Raw genomic sequence first — 21,593 nt, forward strand, 5'->3', positions numbered from 1 at the left:
ATATATATATATATATATTATATATATATATATATATATATATATATATATATATATATATATATATATATATATATATATATATATTATATATATATATATATATATATATATATATATATATATATATATATATATATATATATATATCACGTAGCACGAAGGAACACGTACTTGAGGATAAATATATATATGTTGTTTAGTATCTCGTTCACTTTACCTTGGGAATAACTTACCTTAAAGGGAATCATAATTTCTGTGTGCTTGTGTCCCGGCCAGGATTTAAACTTGGGCCTTTGCTGTAATAATAACGATAGACAGTCGACTTCGGCCGTGGCCAAAGCATTTATTTATCAGTCATAATTCCCAATGGTCAATGTAGACCGTTTCTCGGTCAGTCTAAGTTATGCCTGGAGTGTAGTGAATTCGATATTAAACACACTGTGCCTAAATATTCATGAGTATATTACTAAACAAGCGTAAACGTGACGTGTATTATATATGTGTGCGTTTAAACACATTTGGCGTCGTTGAATGCTTATGTATTAAAGTTGTCCATCAGTTATATAACATTACTATTCGCGTCGTAGGAACCAAATTTTTCTTATGTTCAATTTCAGTTGTATTAACTTCAGTATGAAAGGACGAACTCTCCCTTCCGTTCGATGTATAAATTACGAATATGTAACAATGACAGGCGTCATCCAATTACTATTCATATATGATACCTGACTTGTCTAGTGTACAAATCGTACAAGCCACTGAAGGGGTCAACGCACTGCCAGATATATCAGGTATATAAAACTGCCACAAAGTGTGTTTAGCATATGCCCAAAATGATGCATGCACCCACATAATTATAGGTAGCCAAAAACCATTATCAGACAATAAACTTGGGTTCCTCATCCGAGATATAAAACCGATGTAAATTACTTGCACACCATTTGTCTTATAAATGAAAATTCATTGAGCAAAATTCCCTCTCTTCCTCACGTTTAAAAAACTGCAATAACTTTGATCTGTATAAAAGTCTAAAAGTCGATAGTTTTAATACAATAAACAAATAATCGATTACAAACAGACATTTACAAATTCAAACTCATTTGTAATTCAGGCTTATCAGTTCCGAGTTGATGATGCACTGATAATTTAAAGAGAATGATCCACTGGTGATTAACTTCAACACTGCATGATTCCTTTAATGCTAGCCTGGTGTAATAGAAGAAATAAATAAGTGGTAAAAAGGAAGGGTTTAGAGCCGTGGTTCCCAATGTGGGGCGTACTCATTTGATCTTTCAATGGAGCAATTCGAGGATGACTAATATATTATATATATATATATATTATATATATATATATATATATATATATATATATATATATATATATAGTGATATATATATATATATATATATATATATATATATATATATATATATATATATATATATATATATATATATATATATATATATATATATAGTGATATTTTGTCAATAAGCCTGAGCGAGTATGAATATGTGTGTGTCAATACATACGGTGTATATGCAGTATGACTACTTAAAATTCTTATTATTCACTTTTTGATAATCAAGAATTATATACCCAGCACAGGGGACATCAGGATTTCAGAGGTGATTAGGTGGGGCGTGGCCGAATAAAGGTTGGAAACCGCTGGTTTACAGTTATAATTATTGGTCAGTAAACACGAGATTAACTGTATTTCTCATTCACGACTAATAGGTCAAGTCAAATATGGCAGGTTTAATAATTGCTTAAGAAGCCTACACATTTTCCTTTCCCAACAAAATATCTACTCAAAATGTCAAGCGGCAAGACACTTCACTAAAAGGCCATGGGGGGGTGTGTGTGTGTGTGTGTGTGTGTGTGTGTGTGTGTGTGTGTGTGTGTGTGTGTGTGTGTGTGTGTGTGTGTGTGTGTGTGTGTGTGTGTGTGGATGTATCCTTATAAAATTGGCCCCTTCGCAATAGAAGCATTCCTTATTTATAAAAATTACAGATATCTTACAATTTTACATTTTGCAGTAAACAGCAATGAATATCAAAAGCTTTCGACTCACTTTTTACCACATATTCCATCACATGATACTTATTGCAATCATTCATAACCATGAGACTTTTATTGAAATTTTTATAAGCATCTGATTCCCATCCGATATTAGTACAATTTAATGGCTATATTGTACTATCTGTGGAGATAATGCATTCAAAAATGTTTGTAATGTAAGCGCGTTTGTTTTCCTACCCGCTGTAAAACCAAATAGGAACTAGGTGGCCGAAGACAGCCCTAACTAAGAAATATGCGGTATTAAGTTAAAAAAAATGCTGGCGAGGTCATTGAACATGAAGGAAATCGGTAATATTTTTAATGTCTCAATAAATGTAATTAAACACTTTGTGGACAATCCGCAAGTTCACATGGAGGATGATAATGAACCGAATTGTACCGTGAAAGCCTTTCAATTTCTAAGAGCTGTACAAGCTTAGGCACCAAGTAATAAAAAAAAACATGTTCACCACAGCATGAGGTGCACTGTCATATGCTATGCAAATCACCAGACCATGATTTAGTCAACCTTAAGCAGCCATTATCTGCATCCAATAACATGCAGTAAATGATGAGGTTGTTTTATGACCCATCAAAAATAAATATAATCTCAAGGCTCCGACACAATAACACTAATTGTTTTGGATAAACAACGAGTCTTGTAGAACCCTAGCATTGACTAAAACTTGCATATTTTTAGGGTAAAAATAAAAGTAACTTATCTTATACCTTATACATTAAGTTGTACAGTGTGCAAATAAAGCTTCTGAGAGGCAGTGAAAAATACTCAAGAGTTTAAAAATCACACGTGGCTAAAATATATATCCAATTGTGTCTAAAAGTTCCAAATTTATCTATTTATCAATTCAAGTAACTGATTACAATAAGAATATTGAATTAACTTTTCTGTTTCATTTTCGTTTAGGTATGTGTCAAATGCCCGTTAAAAGTTCTACAATGATGATCAAAGACCCTGCTCACCTGAGTTGCTCTCCGTTGCTCCAGCCTGCTGCAACATCTTGGCTAAAGAGACGCGGTTATACATCACGGCGATTTCCAAAACGTTAACTCCGTCGCTGTTCACACTGTTGATGAACAATGATGATTTTATTAGCATAGGCGTAACTAGGAGTCTATTAATGGGGGCCACCTGGGGAGTACAGCTGAATATGGAGGCCCTGCTCATGCACAAATTATTATTATTATTATTATTATTATTATTATTATTATTATTATTATTATTATTATTATTATTATTATATACATATATAACATTTTTGTATAATACACGTGTGTGTATGTGTCTGTGAGTGTGTCTGTGCGTGTGCGTGTTTAAGTGTTCATTTTCTATCCTATTTTAATTTCCAAATTTTACATTATCCACGTATTTTTTGGCCATAAATAATTTTCTGTACAGAATTTTATTACATTTCTTTCACACTTACATAACATTTGGAAAATGAATACGTATACTCCTGAGATGAAGAAAGAAGAGAGATTTATTTCTTACAGTTAATATAGTAAAACTCCTCTTATCTTCGTTTAAAATAACAACCAAACTACTTTATGTATAAAAGTTTAATAATAATAATAATAATAATAAAAAATAATAATAATAATAATAATAATAATAATAATAATAATATGAAAAAATTAAGCTTAGGCCTTTACTACAAACTCCATGAACTCAAAATGAGGGGGAGGGGGGGGCACCAGTTTCAAATGGGGAGGCACGTGGCCCCCGCTGTAACGACTATGTTTATTAGGCTAAGTGAAAATGGATATATATGAATTATATTATGATCTCAAATGAAAAAGCACTTGCTTATGAAGACTGCTACTTTTACACAATTTCACTGAAGACCTAGAGATTAAGCAGCTATTGCATTAAGCCTATATAATTCAAGTGAACAATGCAACAAGGAATGAAATGTTCAGAAAATTTAAAGAAATCTAACCTGTTGATGTCTAACTGGTTATTGTCCAATATGCTGCGAGCTTTTTCCATCTGGCCATGTTCAACTGCGGCGAACAATGCTGTTGAAAGAAACAATACTAATTTTACACTAGTTTCATGGGAATAGTCTTTGCATGAACATTAAATATTCTAACTATAATTACGATGACTGACTGACTGACTGACTGACTGACTCTCTCTCTCTCTCTCTCTCTCTCTCTCTCTCTCTCTCTCTCTCTCTCTCTCTCTCTCGTTTTTCTAATGTAAAGTTATTCAAAGAATCAAGTCATACATACATACATACATACATACATACATACATACATACATACATACATACATATATTACACTTACATTTGATGGCGATTCACGGCGTTTTGAAGTTACAAGAGTATTTACGCGAAATAGTGAAAAAAAGTGAAACTGTGACAATGACACCTGAAAAGAGAGAGAGAGAGAGAGAGAGAGAGAGAGAGACTTGATTTACAAACAATCTTTGTAACGGTATGATCTGACAGCACATACGCGACATGTTTCGTATCTCAATGGGTTAAGGACTTCCGATCGACGGCCTTCGTGGTTCTTTACATCTGTCCAAACACTAAGGTTATGACCTACATATATGCTGCTAAGCGTCGGTAATGATACTTTACTGATCACTTGTGAAATATCTGAAATGATCAACCTAGTATATGAAAAACAAAGCGTTGTTAATTTGTTGGCTTGTCCTTTCATAAGAAATGCTGTATTTTTGCCACCGAGTCAACAAAAATTCCTTCATATTCCAATGTTACGAGTTAAAACAAAATAATTCCCATATTAAGAACTCATACACAGACTTTACGTACATAAGCATATACCGTACGTGTATTAGAAAAGTGTGTGTACTATATATATATATATATATATATATATATATATATATATATATATATATATATATAGATAGATAGATAGATAGATAGATAGATAGATAGATAGAGATAGATAGATAGATAGATAGATAGATAGATAGATAGATAGATCGATAGATATATATCTATATATATATATATATATATATATATATATATATATATATATATATATATATATATATATATATGAGACAGAGGAAGGCGACGGCCAGTAGGACACATCAGCGTGAAGGTCGACCAATGGCAATGGAAACGTTGTAATTCATTTTAATTCTTTATTTCCTACGTTTCGTTATATCTTTATTACATCTTCAGGGAATCTGTTGGACAATAAATAAAATTACTTTAAAAATTACCTTAAATTACTTTAGAAATTACTCTAAAATTCAACATTTACAAATTACAACACAATTAAAAAAACACACAGAAACAAAAACAAGACCAAAGACCTCGTAACCATCCTTATGCATAAAGGTTGGTTATAGCGGTCTTTGTCTTGTTTGTTTGTTTCTTTGTTTTTTTTTTAAACACAATTTGTAAATGTTGAATTTTAAAGTAATTTTATTTATTGTCTAACAGATTCCCTGAAGATGTAATAAAGATATTACGAAACGTAGGAAATAAAGAATTAAAATTAATAACAACGTTTCCATTGGTCCACCTTTATGCTTGATATATATATATATATATATATATATATATATATATATATATACTATATTATATAATATCACAAATACATACATGGTATCTAGATTTTAATATAGTTAAGCTTCTTGAAGATGAACATTGAGAGGCTTTTACAATTCAATGTCGAAAAAGTTTTACAGTTCAAGAAACCAAATCTAAGGAGGAGTAGAATATGGGTAAGGTCTGATTTAACTTGAAGCATGTATATCAACTTACAGAGAAAGTGGTATGGGTTATGGGGCTATTACGGACACCTTGAATATTGGATGATACCAAGAATATACCATTACTATGTAAATAGAAGGTAGACGCAAAATGTGCACGAAGACAAATTTCAGGGAGGAGATTTAAACGTAAATAATACGTGCTAAATACTCGAGTCTAAAAAGAGAATTTAATGAGGATCAAAAAGAGAAAAAGCTTACGTTGCTCACAAAGCCACGGGTGAAAAAAAAAGAGAGTATCTGTAAAAAGGGAGGACGGGTCAATAAGGACACCAGAAGGGGGAGGAGGACAATGCTGGGCAAATCATTGATGTAAGGTCATGAATTAGAGATAAGTGAATATTTCGATTGATAAACCGGACTCTGAAGAACACCCGAGTTTGCTTTTGAATGCCTTGACAGTTTTTTAGGCGGAATCAATAACATAAAATACTAGGCTATCATGAATTCATTGCAAAACTTTTGATTGAAAATGAAATCACACCATGTATACCAACTAGAATGTTTTTATAGAACATTGAATATGGAAACATATCCTTATGATTGGGAACTGGAAGCCATAGCAAAAGTACCAAAGGAAGGTGACCTGATTGAATGTGGTTAATATAAAGGCATTGCATTTATAATTAAAATATCCAGTATGCTTAATCTCAGTAGGCTGAAGAAAGAAACCGATAAAATGCTGAAGATGTAATATACAAATGGTAAGAGTTTCACAAATAAAACATTTGTGTTAGGACTCATTGTGCAACTGTGAATGGAAAATCACAATCCCCTTCTGATATCTTGCTGATTACAAGAGGGCCTTCGACAGCGCCCACAGACCATTATTATTAAATTATGTTGGAATGGCATTCTGTTAAATATGTAAAAACAATGGAAATTATCAATGAAAGTACCCTCAAAGATATTTTGCGGTAAATAGTGGGGTGCTACACGGGAATAATATTTCACCTTAGTTATTTGCCCTTCTCACAGATTTCATAATGAAAAAAGTGGTCGGAGGTGGAAGAGGTTTGGATTGGAGTAACGACAGAAACCTCACAGAATATGCAGGAGATGCTGTTTTAATCAACAATACCCCACGGAGTTTACGAAACTTGCTCAACAGAATGCTTCATATAGCTAGAGATGGGACTCTTAAATAGAAGAAAAACAGAAGTAATGAAGGCAGAGTATGCGCAAATGGATGAAATAGCATTAGCTGGAGAAAGCTTTGATAAGAATCAATCTTTTAAATAATAAGGAACAATGACAGCCAGTACAGCATCTCCTGGTTTTGAATTTAGTATAAGACAAAAATGCAATTGAAAACAATGTGCAAACTGAATATCTGGACATAGAATAGATTGAAATCACAAACAAAAATAAGAGTATACATAAATTGTTATACGGTCTTAAATTATGACGTGACAATGAAACTATAGCCAGGGATCTTCGTACATTTGAGAAAAGGCTTTAGAAAGAATATTAAGTCAAATGACAAGACATTAGTAGAAATGAATTTAAATTACGGAACTTTCATGTGCAGATAAGATAATGATGAGAGGGAAATGGAGATGGCCTGGGGGATACTGATACTGTCAGCTGGGTTCCTGTTGGCACAAGAAGAGTTGGAAGACTCAGATCAACTTGGATAAGAACTATAAGAAAGGAAGCTGGGGAAGAGTGGAAATTTGGGGAAGATAAAAGAAGCAAATGAAAGACGGGTAGCGGTATTTCACAGAGGCCCTTCGCGTCACGTGGCCTTGGAGGCGATAATTTATATATAAGTGTATGTTTGTGTGTGTGTGTGTGTGTGTGTGTGTAAAGAATGGCTTTTAATTTTTTATAACAGAACATAAATACGCATTGCCAGTCATCCTCTCCTTGACTTGGTATGCAAAATATAACCAAGGTACCAAAAGACGAAATGAATAAAATTAATGCATTGCAGTATATAACGGAAGTATACGAATATGTATGACCTGTACACATTACAGTCTTGAAAGGTTGATTCCCGACAAAATAGGAAGCTGACGGTAGCTTTTGTCTGGTTTTCTAACAGTGGACAAGTGGCCCGCCCGATAACTCTCTTGACAAATCAAAAGTACAAAATTTTGGAATCCATGAGCACTTTACAGGATAATTATTTCAAACGTCGATTTTTTATTCGTCAAGTGTCATAGGCTGTTTTAAATAGAAAGAAATGGATAACAGTGGTAAAAATAAAAATTGCTATGTACATAAGCAAATTGGTGTTAACACACATCCTCTCGATCATGTTATAAACATAAGGGCGTTCTTCATTTCATTTCCTGTAGATGAAGTTCTGAATGCATTAATTCTAAAAACCACTACGTTCTCACAATATTTCAGCGTTCACCAGAATCAAATTTAATCGATCATTCGTTCAGTTATCCAAATGTCAATCTGCAAATGGAAACACCAATCAAAAGAAAGAGGCAAGCCTAAAAGGTGTCACTGATAAGCTCACCACAAGAGGTCCTTCAGAGGAGCAAATTTACTTGAAGCTGAAGGAACTGAGGATAGTCGGTTCAAGTTGACTTATAGGACTACATCAGAATATTAATCCATCAAGATGTGCTTGTTTTTTTATAGCGCTGAATAATCCATCTGGATTCCAGTGCTTGACTTCAAGCCTAAATTTCATATCCCATTCCATTCCATTCCAATCTAAGAAGTGCTTGTTGACAATTAGCAAATTAGTCTCCAACTGACTAGATCTTTAATATAACTTTACTGAGAGAAGATATGGAACGTCATCTTTCCAGATTTTCACTTAAAAACCAAAGGCCACATTATGCAACTCACCTTCCTAGCGCACACTCGATGTGTGTATAAAATCATGAAGAAATCGTGCAATAATGGAGCAATAAATGTGAATTACAAAAGAGAAATAATTCACTAAATTATCGACTGAGCACAAGCACTTTTTTTTTTTTTTTTTTTTTTTTTGGGGGTGGACGGAACATATCAAAGAATTTCGGTAGAAACTATGATAAAAAATGAAAGGGAATCCATAAGTTTAAAGTAATTTACGGAAGTATTAAAAAATTTCTTGCAGAATCCAAACGTCAATCGTGTCTTTAAAAGCCCAAATTGCCCATAACAAAGACTTTGCCTTAATTAGATATCTCCTATGTTAGTAAGTGGTATAATGGGAGTGTGGTTGCCCGTAATGAGTGAAAATCGGTTGTATTATCATCTTCACAAACTGGATTCTACCAGTTAAGCTCTAAAAACATTTTTTTTTTAATTTTATAAAATGGTTAATACACATTTGAAGTAATTATTATGACACGGAAACTTGAACAGTGGAAAAAAATCAAAATTTTTCTCCGTTGTTACACAGGATAAAAAAGTAGAACAGTAACATTTTTATTAGCTAGTTGTTTCGTAATAGTTTTTAAATATTTTATAACTTGAATGCAATCATCAGTATATGATGTTCTGATACAAGGCTGGAAATCCGCCCCCCCCCCCCCCCCCCCCCCCCCCTCCAAACACTTTCACTATTTGCTTTTTAACATTCATATACATGAAGAGTAAAGGAAATACAATATACTGAAAATAAAAGGGCAGAATTTGCAATAGCCATTATATTTAGTATAATAAAGTATTTAAATATCTGAACGTATCCGCATATTCACTTTATCATATGTCGTTTTACCCAACTAAGAAAAACTAAAGTACGAACATGTAACCAGGCGACGTTTGTATAGCTTCGTGAAAATACCAGACCTCAACAAGGGTAAGCAACTCGAAAGTCGAAAAAAAAAAAAAGAATAAAAAGCTTTAAGTTATATACCGAGTCATATTTGCAAGTACAGATAAAGCAACACATGCTCCCTCCTCCTGCCGACCTTCAGTTCCCTCTTAGTAGCATTCCGACTAATGAAATTATTTTGTACAAAGGAATGATACAGTAAATGTGACAGACGTTGCTGATACAAGGATGCGTGACAGGCAGACGGACGGACCCCTTCATGTCCATCTATGTATATTGTGGGACGGTAATAAACTAAATACGAAAGACACAGAGTGATAAATGAAGTACAACAAACAAACACTGTGATAAATATGTATGACAAACACAGTGTGATAAGCTAGGTGCGACAGACAGTGTGACAAACTAAGTATGACAGGGATACAGTGTGATAAACTAAGTACGACAAACACAATGTTAAAAACTAAGTATGACAAACACAGTGTTATAAATTAAGTATGACAGACACAGTGTGACAAACTATGTACGGCAGACACACAGTGTGTGACAAACCAAGTACGACATATACACAGTGTGTGACAAACCAAGTACGACCAACACACAGTGTGTGACAAACTAAGTATGACCAACACACATTGTGATAAACTAAGTACAACAGTCGCACAGTGTGATAAGCTAAGTATGACAGACACTGATGGACTAACGGAGGATCTCCCTTCCTGTGCATCTCAGCATGGCGGACTGCATTTATGTCAAGTTCAACTGAACCCCTTCAGTCATGTAGGAGGAGTTGCAAGAGCTAAGTATGGATGACAGACAGACAGTAACGGACAAACAGATGGTAAAAAAAACGGACGGACAGTTAAAGAGATGGAGAGGAAAAACCGTCCTCTGACTTTTTCGGTAGGGGCACTCGTAACTTGGAGTACTTGACGAATACTATACGATTTTATCAAGGACAGACAAGAATGATAGAACCGCCACCACTGCTGTTCATGAACTGGTAAAGCGAACAAAGTTTTGTGAATATTAAATTAATTATGATTTTAATACCATCGTGACTTTTGCCTCTTTTTCACAAACACAAAGCAACCAAATATAAAACAACCTTAATTTATTTTTCTCTAGTTGAGGTGGCAAACATTGTAAGGTGAAATTACTGGTAAGATTTTAACATTTTGGAACAATATGATCCCTTACTTAGTAACATTACATTCCAATCCAGGCTTCCTTACCCTGCAAAACACCATTGCTACTGCTGTTTCGGCTCTAGCTCAAAGTATATACTGAGCACAATTTAAATAACCATTTGCTCTTGGACCCATTTTGTTCGATGATTAGTAATAAGAAAATACATTTTTGCTACAATATAACTTGTAATAGGTCTAACTCCCATATTACAAGACTTAAATAAATACAGGCTCTGCAAAAAACCTCTGGTCTGGCAATCTAAAAACTGCTACACTTGCTCTGGCAAAAATGGAAACCACAAAGACAGAAATTTAGTATCTGATAAACCAATGAAATGAATTGAGAATAGTGTTTAATAGTGTTTAAACTTATGGAAATCAACGTCCTAATTTAACTTATGACAGAAAGCCCATTTTCAATCGAATACGTTTGCGAGATGTGCATGAAAATAAAATAAAAATAAGATTGGCTGACTATACACACGCGAAGATTACTACAAGGGATGGTAAGCAGGTACGCCCCTATCCTTTCAAGGCTGCTCACTATTATTACGTAACAAAGCGTTTCCCTTGGTAGCGATTCACAAAGGAGTTCGGAAAATAACAAACTCGTAAACAACGATGTCGTCAATTAGCATGCCACCACGTTATGTCCAAGAGTTCATCTTGCAACCAATACTAACATGCGTGCGGTATAAACAAAAACTAAGATTAGGACGTCAAAAGGAAATAAGTCCCTAGTTCTATTTAATTACATTCAACGTAATGCGACGCAGTCTGGCCTGTCTTTCATAGAAGGTGGAATGTATGTATTATAGAAGACCACATAATTTGTGTCGGAAAACGAACAACATGCGCTCACTCTCCTTAACCTTTCTTCTCTGCAGTTTAACTTGCATAACCTTCCGGTGTTTGTGTGTGTATGTGTGTTTTTTTCAGTGTCAACTCTACACAATGCACATGAATGACGATTCCTTTTTAATAATAATAGCTAGCAAAAAGTTATCTTTATAAATATGTTAATTGAAATATATCTTCCTGTAAGATATTTCACCAATTATAAAATGTCAAGTTGACCTATGTTCACGCAAATCAAATATCTGAAGTTAGTACGCTTTGCTATTTCTATCATTCTCACTTATCTCCTTTTTTTTCCATACAATGGTATCAACCTGCAACTCCTTTACTTTTGTAGGGCAACTGGTTCCACTTTTGTCCCACCAAACCTAATGCATAATATATGACATCCATCTGTTCCTTAAAAACACAAAGAACTGTGGAATCTGACAAGAAATAGATATGTCTTTTCACTAACGGCAAAATTCCTAACCTGACCTATTTCCTGAACATTAATGAGGATCGGAGAAACATGAACCACGAACAGCACCTTCATTCCTTACAAAATTTGAAATTCCTTACTTTAAAAGTAAACAGTGTCGCTATAAGGGAGATGTCTAAAGTTACACAATTAATAATCATTCAATCAATAAATAAACATTATTTTATCAACTTCTTCCTAGGATACAAATTCCTCGTGGATAACACGACATTCTCTCTCTCTCTCTCTCTCTCTCTCTCTCTCTCTCTCTCTCTCTCTCTCTCTCTCTCTCAGAAATACACACATTTATTCCCAATTTGTTTTGATCATGCTCATCAACATTACTTTGTACTTTCGTTAAAACAGAGAATGGAGAGAATTATATTAATCATTATCATAAACGCTATCACTCTAACTAGAAGTACACATTTCCTTACCATGCAGGTGGATATTGATCTTGCTGATTTTCTCCAACTTCTTGCGATCAGCTTTGCTGAGATTCAGTCCATCCATGAGCACATCATCCATCGTCGACATGGCTGAAAACAAGAGACGACCGCAATGAGTCATTCTTTTCTCTCTTTCAAGAAAACACGTGTCAATCTGGTCACGCAAGATTAACACCTGTCAGTCTGAGAACAAAGAACTTATCGTGGATTTTCTATGATACAAACGTGAACTCTCTGCTAAGTTTGGAGACATTCTTTCATTAATTAAGAAGTGGCATTTCACTAAGTACGAGAATGCGTACTCACGCACCAGTTTAGATAGACAAACGTGTATTAATCTACACAACATTTACATGACGCAAAGGCGCGTTTTAACGCGAAGCACTTTTGGGAAGCAATAATCAGTTGTATAAAAAAAAAGTATCATTTTCAATGTGAAAATAGACAGACCCGGGCCATAGAGAAATATAAAGAGGCTTTACTTTTTGTTTTTATGGAATTTGTCTCTTTCGAAAGTTAAAAAAGAAAATTAATTGTTAGCAAGAAAAGAGATTATACAAACTTTAGTGAATGTGATTATAAAAAAATGAACTAGAACAATAACTTTATCAAAACCATATACAGAAAGACGTGATATCGAGCAATTAGTAAGGTGCGCACTGTCGACAGTTACGAGGCGATTTTTTCTTTTTGGTAGTATCCTCTTCGAAAACCAATGAAGATGCTTGCATTTTAAGCTCAGTATATATTCAGTATTACTTTAACAGTCCTTTTCAGCTTTAACTATTAAAGGTTGTTTTACCCTGATCAACAAGGACGAAGTAAACTGGCTCCACTTCCAAATTTTTTTAATATAAACAATCAGAACAACAAGATCAAGACTCCTGGAGATACGTTTCTTGCAGCGATACATCAAACTCCCAAAAACAATGAAAATTCGTGGGTGTTGATGGTGGCAATCTTCAAAAATTTAGGTTGTCCATCAAGAATTGCACACCTCTCGTGTGGAATTCCAGGTACAAGCCATCTAGTCGTCACTGGCTTCTCAAACTTTTAACCTGGTCAAAAGTGTTTTCATATTTACAAAAATCAATAGGAGTGCTTGGAAATTAAAAGTCTTCTCAATAATATCTAGTTGAAACCATTGACAAAATACTGACACAGGAAAAAAAAATCACATAAATGCAGTTTTATTTGAAAGTATAAACTACACGTACGTTCTAATATCAGCTTCCAGTGCTCCTTTCAACTGCCAATGTGCACATTCGATATAACTTGCCTCAGTATATTTTAAAGGGTGTTAAATGTTAATATTTGCTGATGCATTAAGCTTTAAACGAAATTCCAAAAACATGGTAATATGCACATTTACTTGTAACTGCCTTCCTAGCATCGTAAATAATGCCCAATTAGGACAGTTATATTGAAGTAATTAACCTTTCACATATACTCTAGTAAAAGAAACGAGAAGTGAGCCCAATTTAAGTCTTAGACCTATGAAGAGAAAAGAGAAAAAATAATTAAACAGTTAAGTCGATACCACACAGGACTTACCAATGGTGTAAAAGAACAAGTAAAGAATGAAGATGATTTTACTCATTGAAACGCATTTTACCGCATTCTCTGAAACACTTTCCCTCGACCAATGTAAAAGAACATAACTGAAATTCATTTGCAGTGTTTCATCCTTACAAGACTATAAAAGAATTATGTTCAGTGTTCACTGAAAATACAGTCTTTAGCAAAAAAACAATAAACAAAAATAAATAAATAAACTCGGCACGAGAAGCCCACAATTCAAACTAAATGGCATCACATACGAGGAATACAACGAAGAGATGATAAACGAAGTAAATACAATACGCCCACAAACATACATGTTGCAGAACACTTTCCAAGACCTACATGAATGCACAATAAATAATGCCAAGGGTCGAATGTGAATTCGTGGTATTTGACGCAACACACGAGAGTATATTTCAGTATTTTTTACGCAATCCTTTATCGCGGTCATTTCCTTTGCTTTTCTTATGGAGATTGACCACGCAACTATTTACATTTCTATTTAAAAATGGACTGGCGCTCTAAAGTTCAAACGATCGCAGTTCCACAAAGAGGACGATAAAAGGGACAGGGAAAGTGAGAACGGTAAGAAGTCAAAGGCCAAGACACAAAGGACACGCTTTATATGTAACATAACGTGTACATCCATCTCCACATAAATATGTATACATGGCATTTGTGATTACAACATTATACTAAAAGGAACACATTCATCAGAATACACATTGCAAATTTTCTTTTATCAAACATTAGTCCTCAAAATCAGTTTACACATCAAGAAACATTACGTACTACAAATGCTCAAGTTCAATAATTCAAAATGAAAACTGTAATGTGAATTAGGTATCAAAATTACCTGATAACTATAAATGTGAAATCCGAACGGTCCTCAAAATAATAGGATGGGGGATGAGCTCGATTAAACAAATAAAGTACTTATAACTTTAAATACTGCTAAAGTATTTTTCATTTTTCGTTTTCAAGTCTATAGACTCCAAACACCCCCTAAACAAAATCAAGAAACACTTATGCTTTCTCTTGCGACAGCAGATGATATATACCGTTTAACAACAACCCCTAAAACCTGAAATAATTTGGATCTTCAGATTACAGTATATTTTGGAAAGACTCGAGACCACGGCAAAAGAATCATATAAGTATACCAGTGCCATTCATTCTCACTATCACCTTCATCTACATTTAGTACGGAGATCATTGTCTTGCTAATCGACTTATTTAGGACGGTAAGTACATCAATTAGTATGAGAGATCGAGCATAGCAACTGAGACTATATGTAATCAAGATCACAAAGGATACCTGATTGTCCTACAGGAATGATGTTCACCAGTTTCTAGGGCTTCTAGGGCCCTTACATAATGCCGTTTAGCGAGCAGGCTATGCCTTAAAATGATTTAAATCCCTTGAAAAATTAGTCTTCGTAGCTTAAAGTGCTGGTAGTAGCTGCAGTCCTGCCAATTTTTGGTCTGCAAGAACAATGTTCAAATATTCGCTAAAGGATTTGTTTGTGCGTCAGTTGGTGAAGGGAATCTGGGCTATATAAGAAAAAATGACAGGTTTGAAAATGTAGTGCTCGTTAGGCGTTCTTATAAAAGCACTACCCATTAACTTCTTCAAAATGAGCTTATTCTTCATCATTCATCATTAAAATGAGAGAGAGAGAGAGAGAGAGAGAGAGAGAGAGAGAGAGAGAGAGAGAGAGAGAGAGAGAGAGAGAGGAGGGGTCGGGACTGCACCAGAAAGATAGCGCACTTGATTAAGTGATGCCAAATGAATAATTAAAAACCATTTTATTTTGTCTTTTCATTGTGTCACCTATGTGGCCAGTGAGGTTAAAATGGCGGAAGTATTAAGATAACAACTCAATTACCAAAACAATGCATCAATAGCTAAAAAAAAAAACATTGAAATAAGGGCATTTTAATGCTAGTTACGCTAGCCTAGCTGCTGGGGGCAAACCAGTTTACCTTATGCAATTGTGGAATCTTCTGATCTCCAAATGCTTAGGCCAAGAACATATCATTCCTGCTTTCTGTGGAAGTCTCTTGAATTTAGGCCTATCGGTTTTATTTTCTATTCACTTGTATTTATTCATTTATCACCTTTCCCAATAACTTATCTCCCTCTGAAGGTTGATATCCCTTTGGAGCTCTCTTGCCTTTGCTGTCAGCGACTTTCCATCAAGGTTTTCAGATCAAAATTTAAAGAAAAAAAGAAAGTGCTGCCCCAAGTCCGGAAAAATAGCAAATAATGGCACCCGTCCGTAAAACTTCTGTCGAAACCAATTATGAAATGTGCCGTTCAAGACAGAAGCAGCTGGTGGAGGCTCATTAAAAACGGCTACCCCAACCAAGGATTAAGCTGAGAAGAAGACGAGGAGGAGGAAGTACTTACTAATGCCACGTCATGTGGCGAGACACTGTTAGTAAACTCCTTCCTTCCGACTGAGGGTGACGGTTGACATCCTCTTCCTTGAAATCGGAGAGACCACAGAATCTTTCGATGCAAGCAGACGTCGAGAGAAAATCAAGCAACAATGCCTTCGCGGTTTATGTTACCTCTAAACAGTGGTGAAGGACACCAACCAGAATAAGATTTTTTTTCATGACAAAACATCGAGCATTTCATTTAGTTGTCAAGTTTATTATTTTTAGTTACCTTTAAATTACTTAAAAATCACTATAACTTTTCCTAATTAACTTGTGGAAAACTTTTAATTTTTTAATAACATTAGGTTCTTCTTAACTAAAACCATTACCTTCACCATATCAACATGAAAATAATTACACCACACACATATTATATCTTATATATATATATATATATTATATATATATATATATATATATATATATATATATATATATATATATATTATATATATATATATATATATATATATATGGCTTCTTATCACATCACCGTGATTCATATACATTCATTAAGCTACAAATCACCAATTAATATCCAATTCGCGCTACCTCGGCGGAATTAATGTTTTTATTATATGCTAAACCGAAAGGGGAAACGTTTTTTAGTTGATAATAATTTCGGTTTTCCCAACCAGCGGAGACAGCCATCGAGAAGAAATCAGGCCTAGTGACATCATCGACTCGGCCCAAACATATATGAAAAATATATTAATTCCGAGGTAGACCAAATTGGATATTAAAGGAATTTGTATTTGTAGAATAGTATATATATATATATATTATATATATATATATATATTATATATATATATATATATATATATATGTCTAAATCAGTTTCCTTTATAAAGGCTGGAAAAAAAACACACACACATCGATCACTGCCACATTCAAACTTCAATAGCTGAATAAAAGCCGATTCTAAACCCTACAAAAAGGCTCACTGGCTGTGCATAGAACCTCCAAAAAGGCAGTGTTATTTACCTCTATCTTGCTCGTACTCCTACACCTAGATATTAAGGATCTTCCTTTCCAATACCTCTTCCATCTTATCTAACCCCTCTTCAGAACACCTCTCCATCGTCCTTCCAACATTTCTGAATTATAAACTTCCAAAAACCTAACATCGTCCATTCTTTACCGACTTTGACCCAACCATCTTAAAATATTGATTCTTTCATCGCCTCAGTAGCCTTTGTTTTTACTTCTCCAATCCATTCTCAATCCCATCATTTCTTCACTATCAATCTTACATCCCTGATAATAACTATATATACATACATATATTAATATAAGCGCAAACACCTCAGCTGGTTCACTTTTCCTGCGGCAGGAGAGCGGCGGGGGTCGAGCCACAACCTTGCAAAAGCGAGCCCAACGCTCACTACCTTCATACATGTATACAAGAAAATCTCGCGTACGTAAGAATCGTGTTGCATGCAATGTATCTATTCATTCTCTGAAATTTCGTACAAGGGAAACAAAATAAAACGTGTAAGGCCTGATAATTGCACACACCTGAACCAAATTTCAAAATCTTAGTAAATGTTCACAGACGACATGCCGATAGAACTAAATCCAAATCAGTTTCCCTAAAGAACAATCCATGGCCACAATATCAATATCTATTGCCTTCTCTGTGCAGTTACTGTACCAAACTTTCTGTCTCAAATTTCTTAATTTTACCATGCAGTTGTCGACAAATATTTCTTGGACATAAAATGTTTACTAAACTTCTACAGTTAAGACAACTGCAGCAGATAAAACATCGTCATTTAAACATTTCTGAAACTATAGCACGTATCGCGGCGTAAATTGCAGTGTCTCGGCCAAATTCATCTTTAAAACATTAGTAATTGTAATGCGTCGCCATCATACCCTACGAATTATGGGTTAATTCCGGTTCCATACCGTAAATAAAGGTTGGGTTATAAAGAATATCATAGATAACAGAAATACTATATATATATATATATATATATATATATATATATATATATATATGTAATATATATATATATATATATATATATATATATATATATATATATATATATTCTATATATATTTTGTAAAAAAACATAGTAAATGCTATATAACTTGCTTTTTTTAAAGAATATCTTTATTACTAGCTGCATATATAATATATATACATATATATATATCGTACTATTACATCTCTCTCCTCTCTTCTCTCTATATATATATATCTCTCTCTATCCTTATCTCTCATCTATCTATCCACTTCTCTCTCTTATATATATCTATATACTCTATCTAGTATATCTATATATTATATATAATATACCTATAATATTGTAACAGGAATACCGGCTAACAACTTGCTTTTTTTAAAGACCCTTTTAAATTACTAATCTTACTTGCCAGGTTTCAACCCTTTAACATATACATATATGGTATATATATTATTATATATATATATATATTCTATATATCTATAGTCGTATATATTCGTATATACACCTCTTTCGTAACCCCCACCCTTGACTATAATAGTTTTAAATCAAGCAAATTATTTTGCATAGACCTGACGACAAAATCGTTAAAAGGCTCTATGGAGGGATATCCCAGTAAAAACTACTAACGACGCACTTACCATCATTTTGACCGGGGAAAAATTGTCCTGTGTCGCGGTATGAATTTGGGGGACTTTCTCCATTACAGGAGATCATTGATGGGTCCACATGGGCATAGGTATTCCTCCGGCACATCTTCGCTGGGGGAACAATGAGTTCCTTCTCCCACTCCTCTTTCTCCCACGACCTTCGCGCAACTTCGGTGGACTTTGTCTGTCTTTCGCTGCCCTTCCTACGCCGAAGGGTGGTGAAACTCAGAGTTCTCGAACGGACGGTTCTCTCCTCCATGCTAGTGATGGAATTCACCACCGAGTTCGAAGAGGATCGAAATGACTCGTCGTCCAGAGAGTGCTGTTGAAAATGACTGTTCAGTGGCATGCCGCCCAGGTCAGTGAAGGGTACCGGTGCCCCTGACGCCGGGGAATCCGGTGACGTCGTAGGTGTATTGCAACACTCACGGCTTGATAAAGAGGACAGCGAGTCATTTTGATCCTCACTTTCGGGGCTGTCGAGAACTGACAAGTGATGAAAGAATGGCGACGGAGCGCCTTGCTCAAGAATTGGGGGACTGCTGGTTTCCCAAAAGCCAACCATTCGCACAGGGGACGTTGGCGAGCTTTGGTCAATGTGAAGCGAATTGCGGATGGAGCGAGTGATAACCGAAAGAATTGATTTTTTCCGACGTCGCAATGTTAAGGGAGATCCGCCCACGGGAAGCTGCATGGCACCAGAGGTAGTCATCCCGATGGGCAAATGTCAGTCTACGAGAGCTGAATATGTCATATCAGCATAACATTGGATGTCAACAGTGCTGGGTTAAAACTAATCATATTCTCCACCACGATTCGGGCGATAGAGATCAGCAACGCAATCGATGCCGATGAAACGAGTGTACTACTACTACTCCCCAATCACCACTAAAGTCAGCTCACATGACGGTCTGCGCGCACCATCCGCACACGAACACTAAATCACCACGACTGTGAATGTCCGGAGACCGTAGCCACAGCCCAGCAGCATATGAACACGTAACGTACATCCTGAGTATACTCACAGCAAGTGTCTGCTGCTTATCTTTCTCGTACATAATATCGCTACGCTGTCAGGTGTGTGTGTTTGTGTGTGTGTGTGTGTGTGCTCTCCCTTATAAACCTCGTGTCCTCTAAAAGCTACGGGCGATGACATTTGCCAAGTGATCAGCATATCTCGAACAAACGTGAGAAAATCTTTGGACACAATTTCCAGTGGATTTCAATAACACTGTAAACAAAATAAGCATTGACTCGGTTCTTCAAAAAACCAAAGCACCGTGTTTATTCGATCGTATATTCATTTCCGCTAGTTTCACAACTATCATTAAAACGCATATCAAGATTTCTATTTGGATCATGTTTAGAACATGCACTGGACATTTTTCCTTGGACTTTCAATCATAACACGTCGCATTACATCTTAGCAATACAATTAAATTTTACATAAACTGCTAATGATTAAATATTTAAACCTTCTATAATAATAACAATATATTACGATAACGACTTTCTTATACAACTTAAGAGTATATTACAGAAAAGCAATTGTCAAAAATTCCTGAACTTCAAGTCGGTATTTCATGAGATACAAAAAGTAATAAATTACGAAGTCCCTGCCATTTCCGATTAAACCCAAAAGGCATATGATCAAATCTTCATCAAGGTGTAATTTATTCCCCAGGTAAAGCGAAATCCATGTAAGATTTGTTATGGTCACAATATTTGAAACAGTCATACTCACATATAAAGCTTGTCACATACTACAGCTCCATACACAGAAAACATACACATACAATACATACATACATACATACATACAATACATTACATACCTCCATACATACATATACATACATACAATACATAACTACATGACGGTGATGTATGTATGTATGTATGTATGTATGTATGTTAAATGTATGTATGTGATGTAATATATATATGTATATATATCTATATATATATTATATATAATATATATATATATATATATATATACGTATCTTATATATATATAGAGAGAGAGAGAGAGAGAGAGAGGGGGGGGGGCAATTACACGTTTAGAGAGGACTGAGAAAGTATTCGAGAATCAAGAAAAAAATAGAGAGTCATGTAAAGTAATAAAAACAATACCCAGCATAATTGAAGCAAAATATTCCATCAAGTACTAACTAGGTATTTAGTTCCATATTATTGGTTAACATTAATGGAGTGATATTACCGGTGATATTTGAAAACTACGAAGAGAAAAGCATTGTGGGTCAAAAGGAAAACTTCGTTTTGCCTTCGAAGAAAACACGATTTAATACCCATAAGTCAACGTTACGTCACAGAAAAGTATAAACAGTCTTACGTAACTAAGGTAACCAGACAGTCATGCAAATGCACCTTCACCCACTTTTATACG

The 21,593-nt window shown here is 34.7% G+C and overlaps 1 protein-coding gene across 10 annotated transcripts in view; it reads right to left on the reverse strand.

Annotated features, from left to right (window-relative positions):
* LOC135223606 (ankyrin repeat and fibronectin type-III domain-containing protein 1-like) overlaps positions 1 to 21,593 on the reverse strand; it is a 682,119-nt gene that overhangs the window by 26,009 nt on the left and 634,517 nt on the right. For 9 of the 10 annotated variants that reach the window (XM_064262185.1, XM_064262189.1, XM_064262193.1 and 6 more), the window contains 3 exons: positions 12,532 to 12,633; positions 4,026 to 4,104; positions 3,049 to 3,152 (listed from right to left, as the gene is read on the reverse strand). In XM_064262185.1, the coding sequence (XP_064118255.1) occupies positions 3,049 to 3,152; positions 4,026 to 4,104; positions 12,532 to 12,633 (285 nt within the window). Of the gene's footprint in view, positions 1 to 3,048; positions 3,153 to 4,025; positions 4,105 to 12,531; positions 12,634 to 19,174; positions 20,150 to 21,593 lie in introns of those variants that run through there. The other variant, XM_064262194.1, reaches the window with a different exon arrangement.

This window comes from Macrobrachium nipponense, chromosome 10 (genome assembly GCF_015104395.2).
Source record: "Macrobrachium nipponense isolate FS-2020 chromosome 10, ASM1510439v2, whole genome shotgun sequence".
In the NCBI taxonomy this organism is placed as follows: domain Eukaryota; kingdom Metazoa; phylum Arthropoda; class Malacostraca; order Decapoda; family Palaemonidae; genus Macrobrachium; species Macrobrachium nipponense.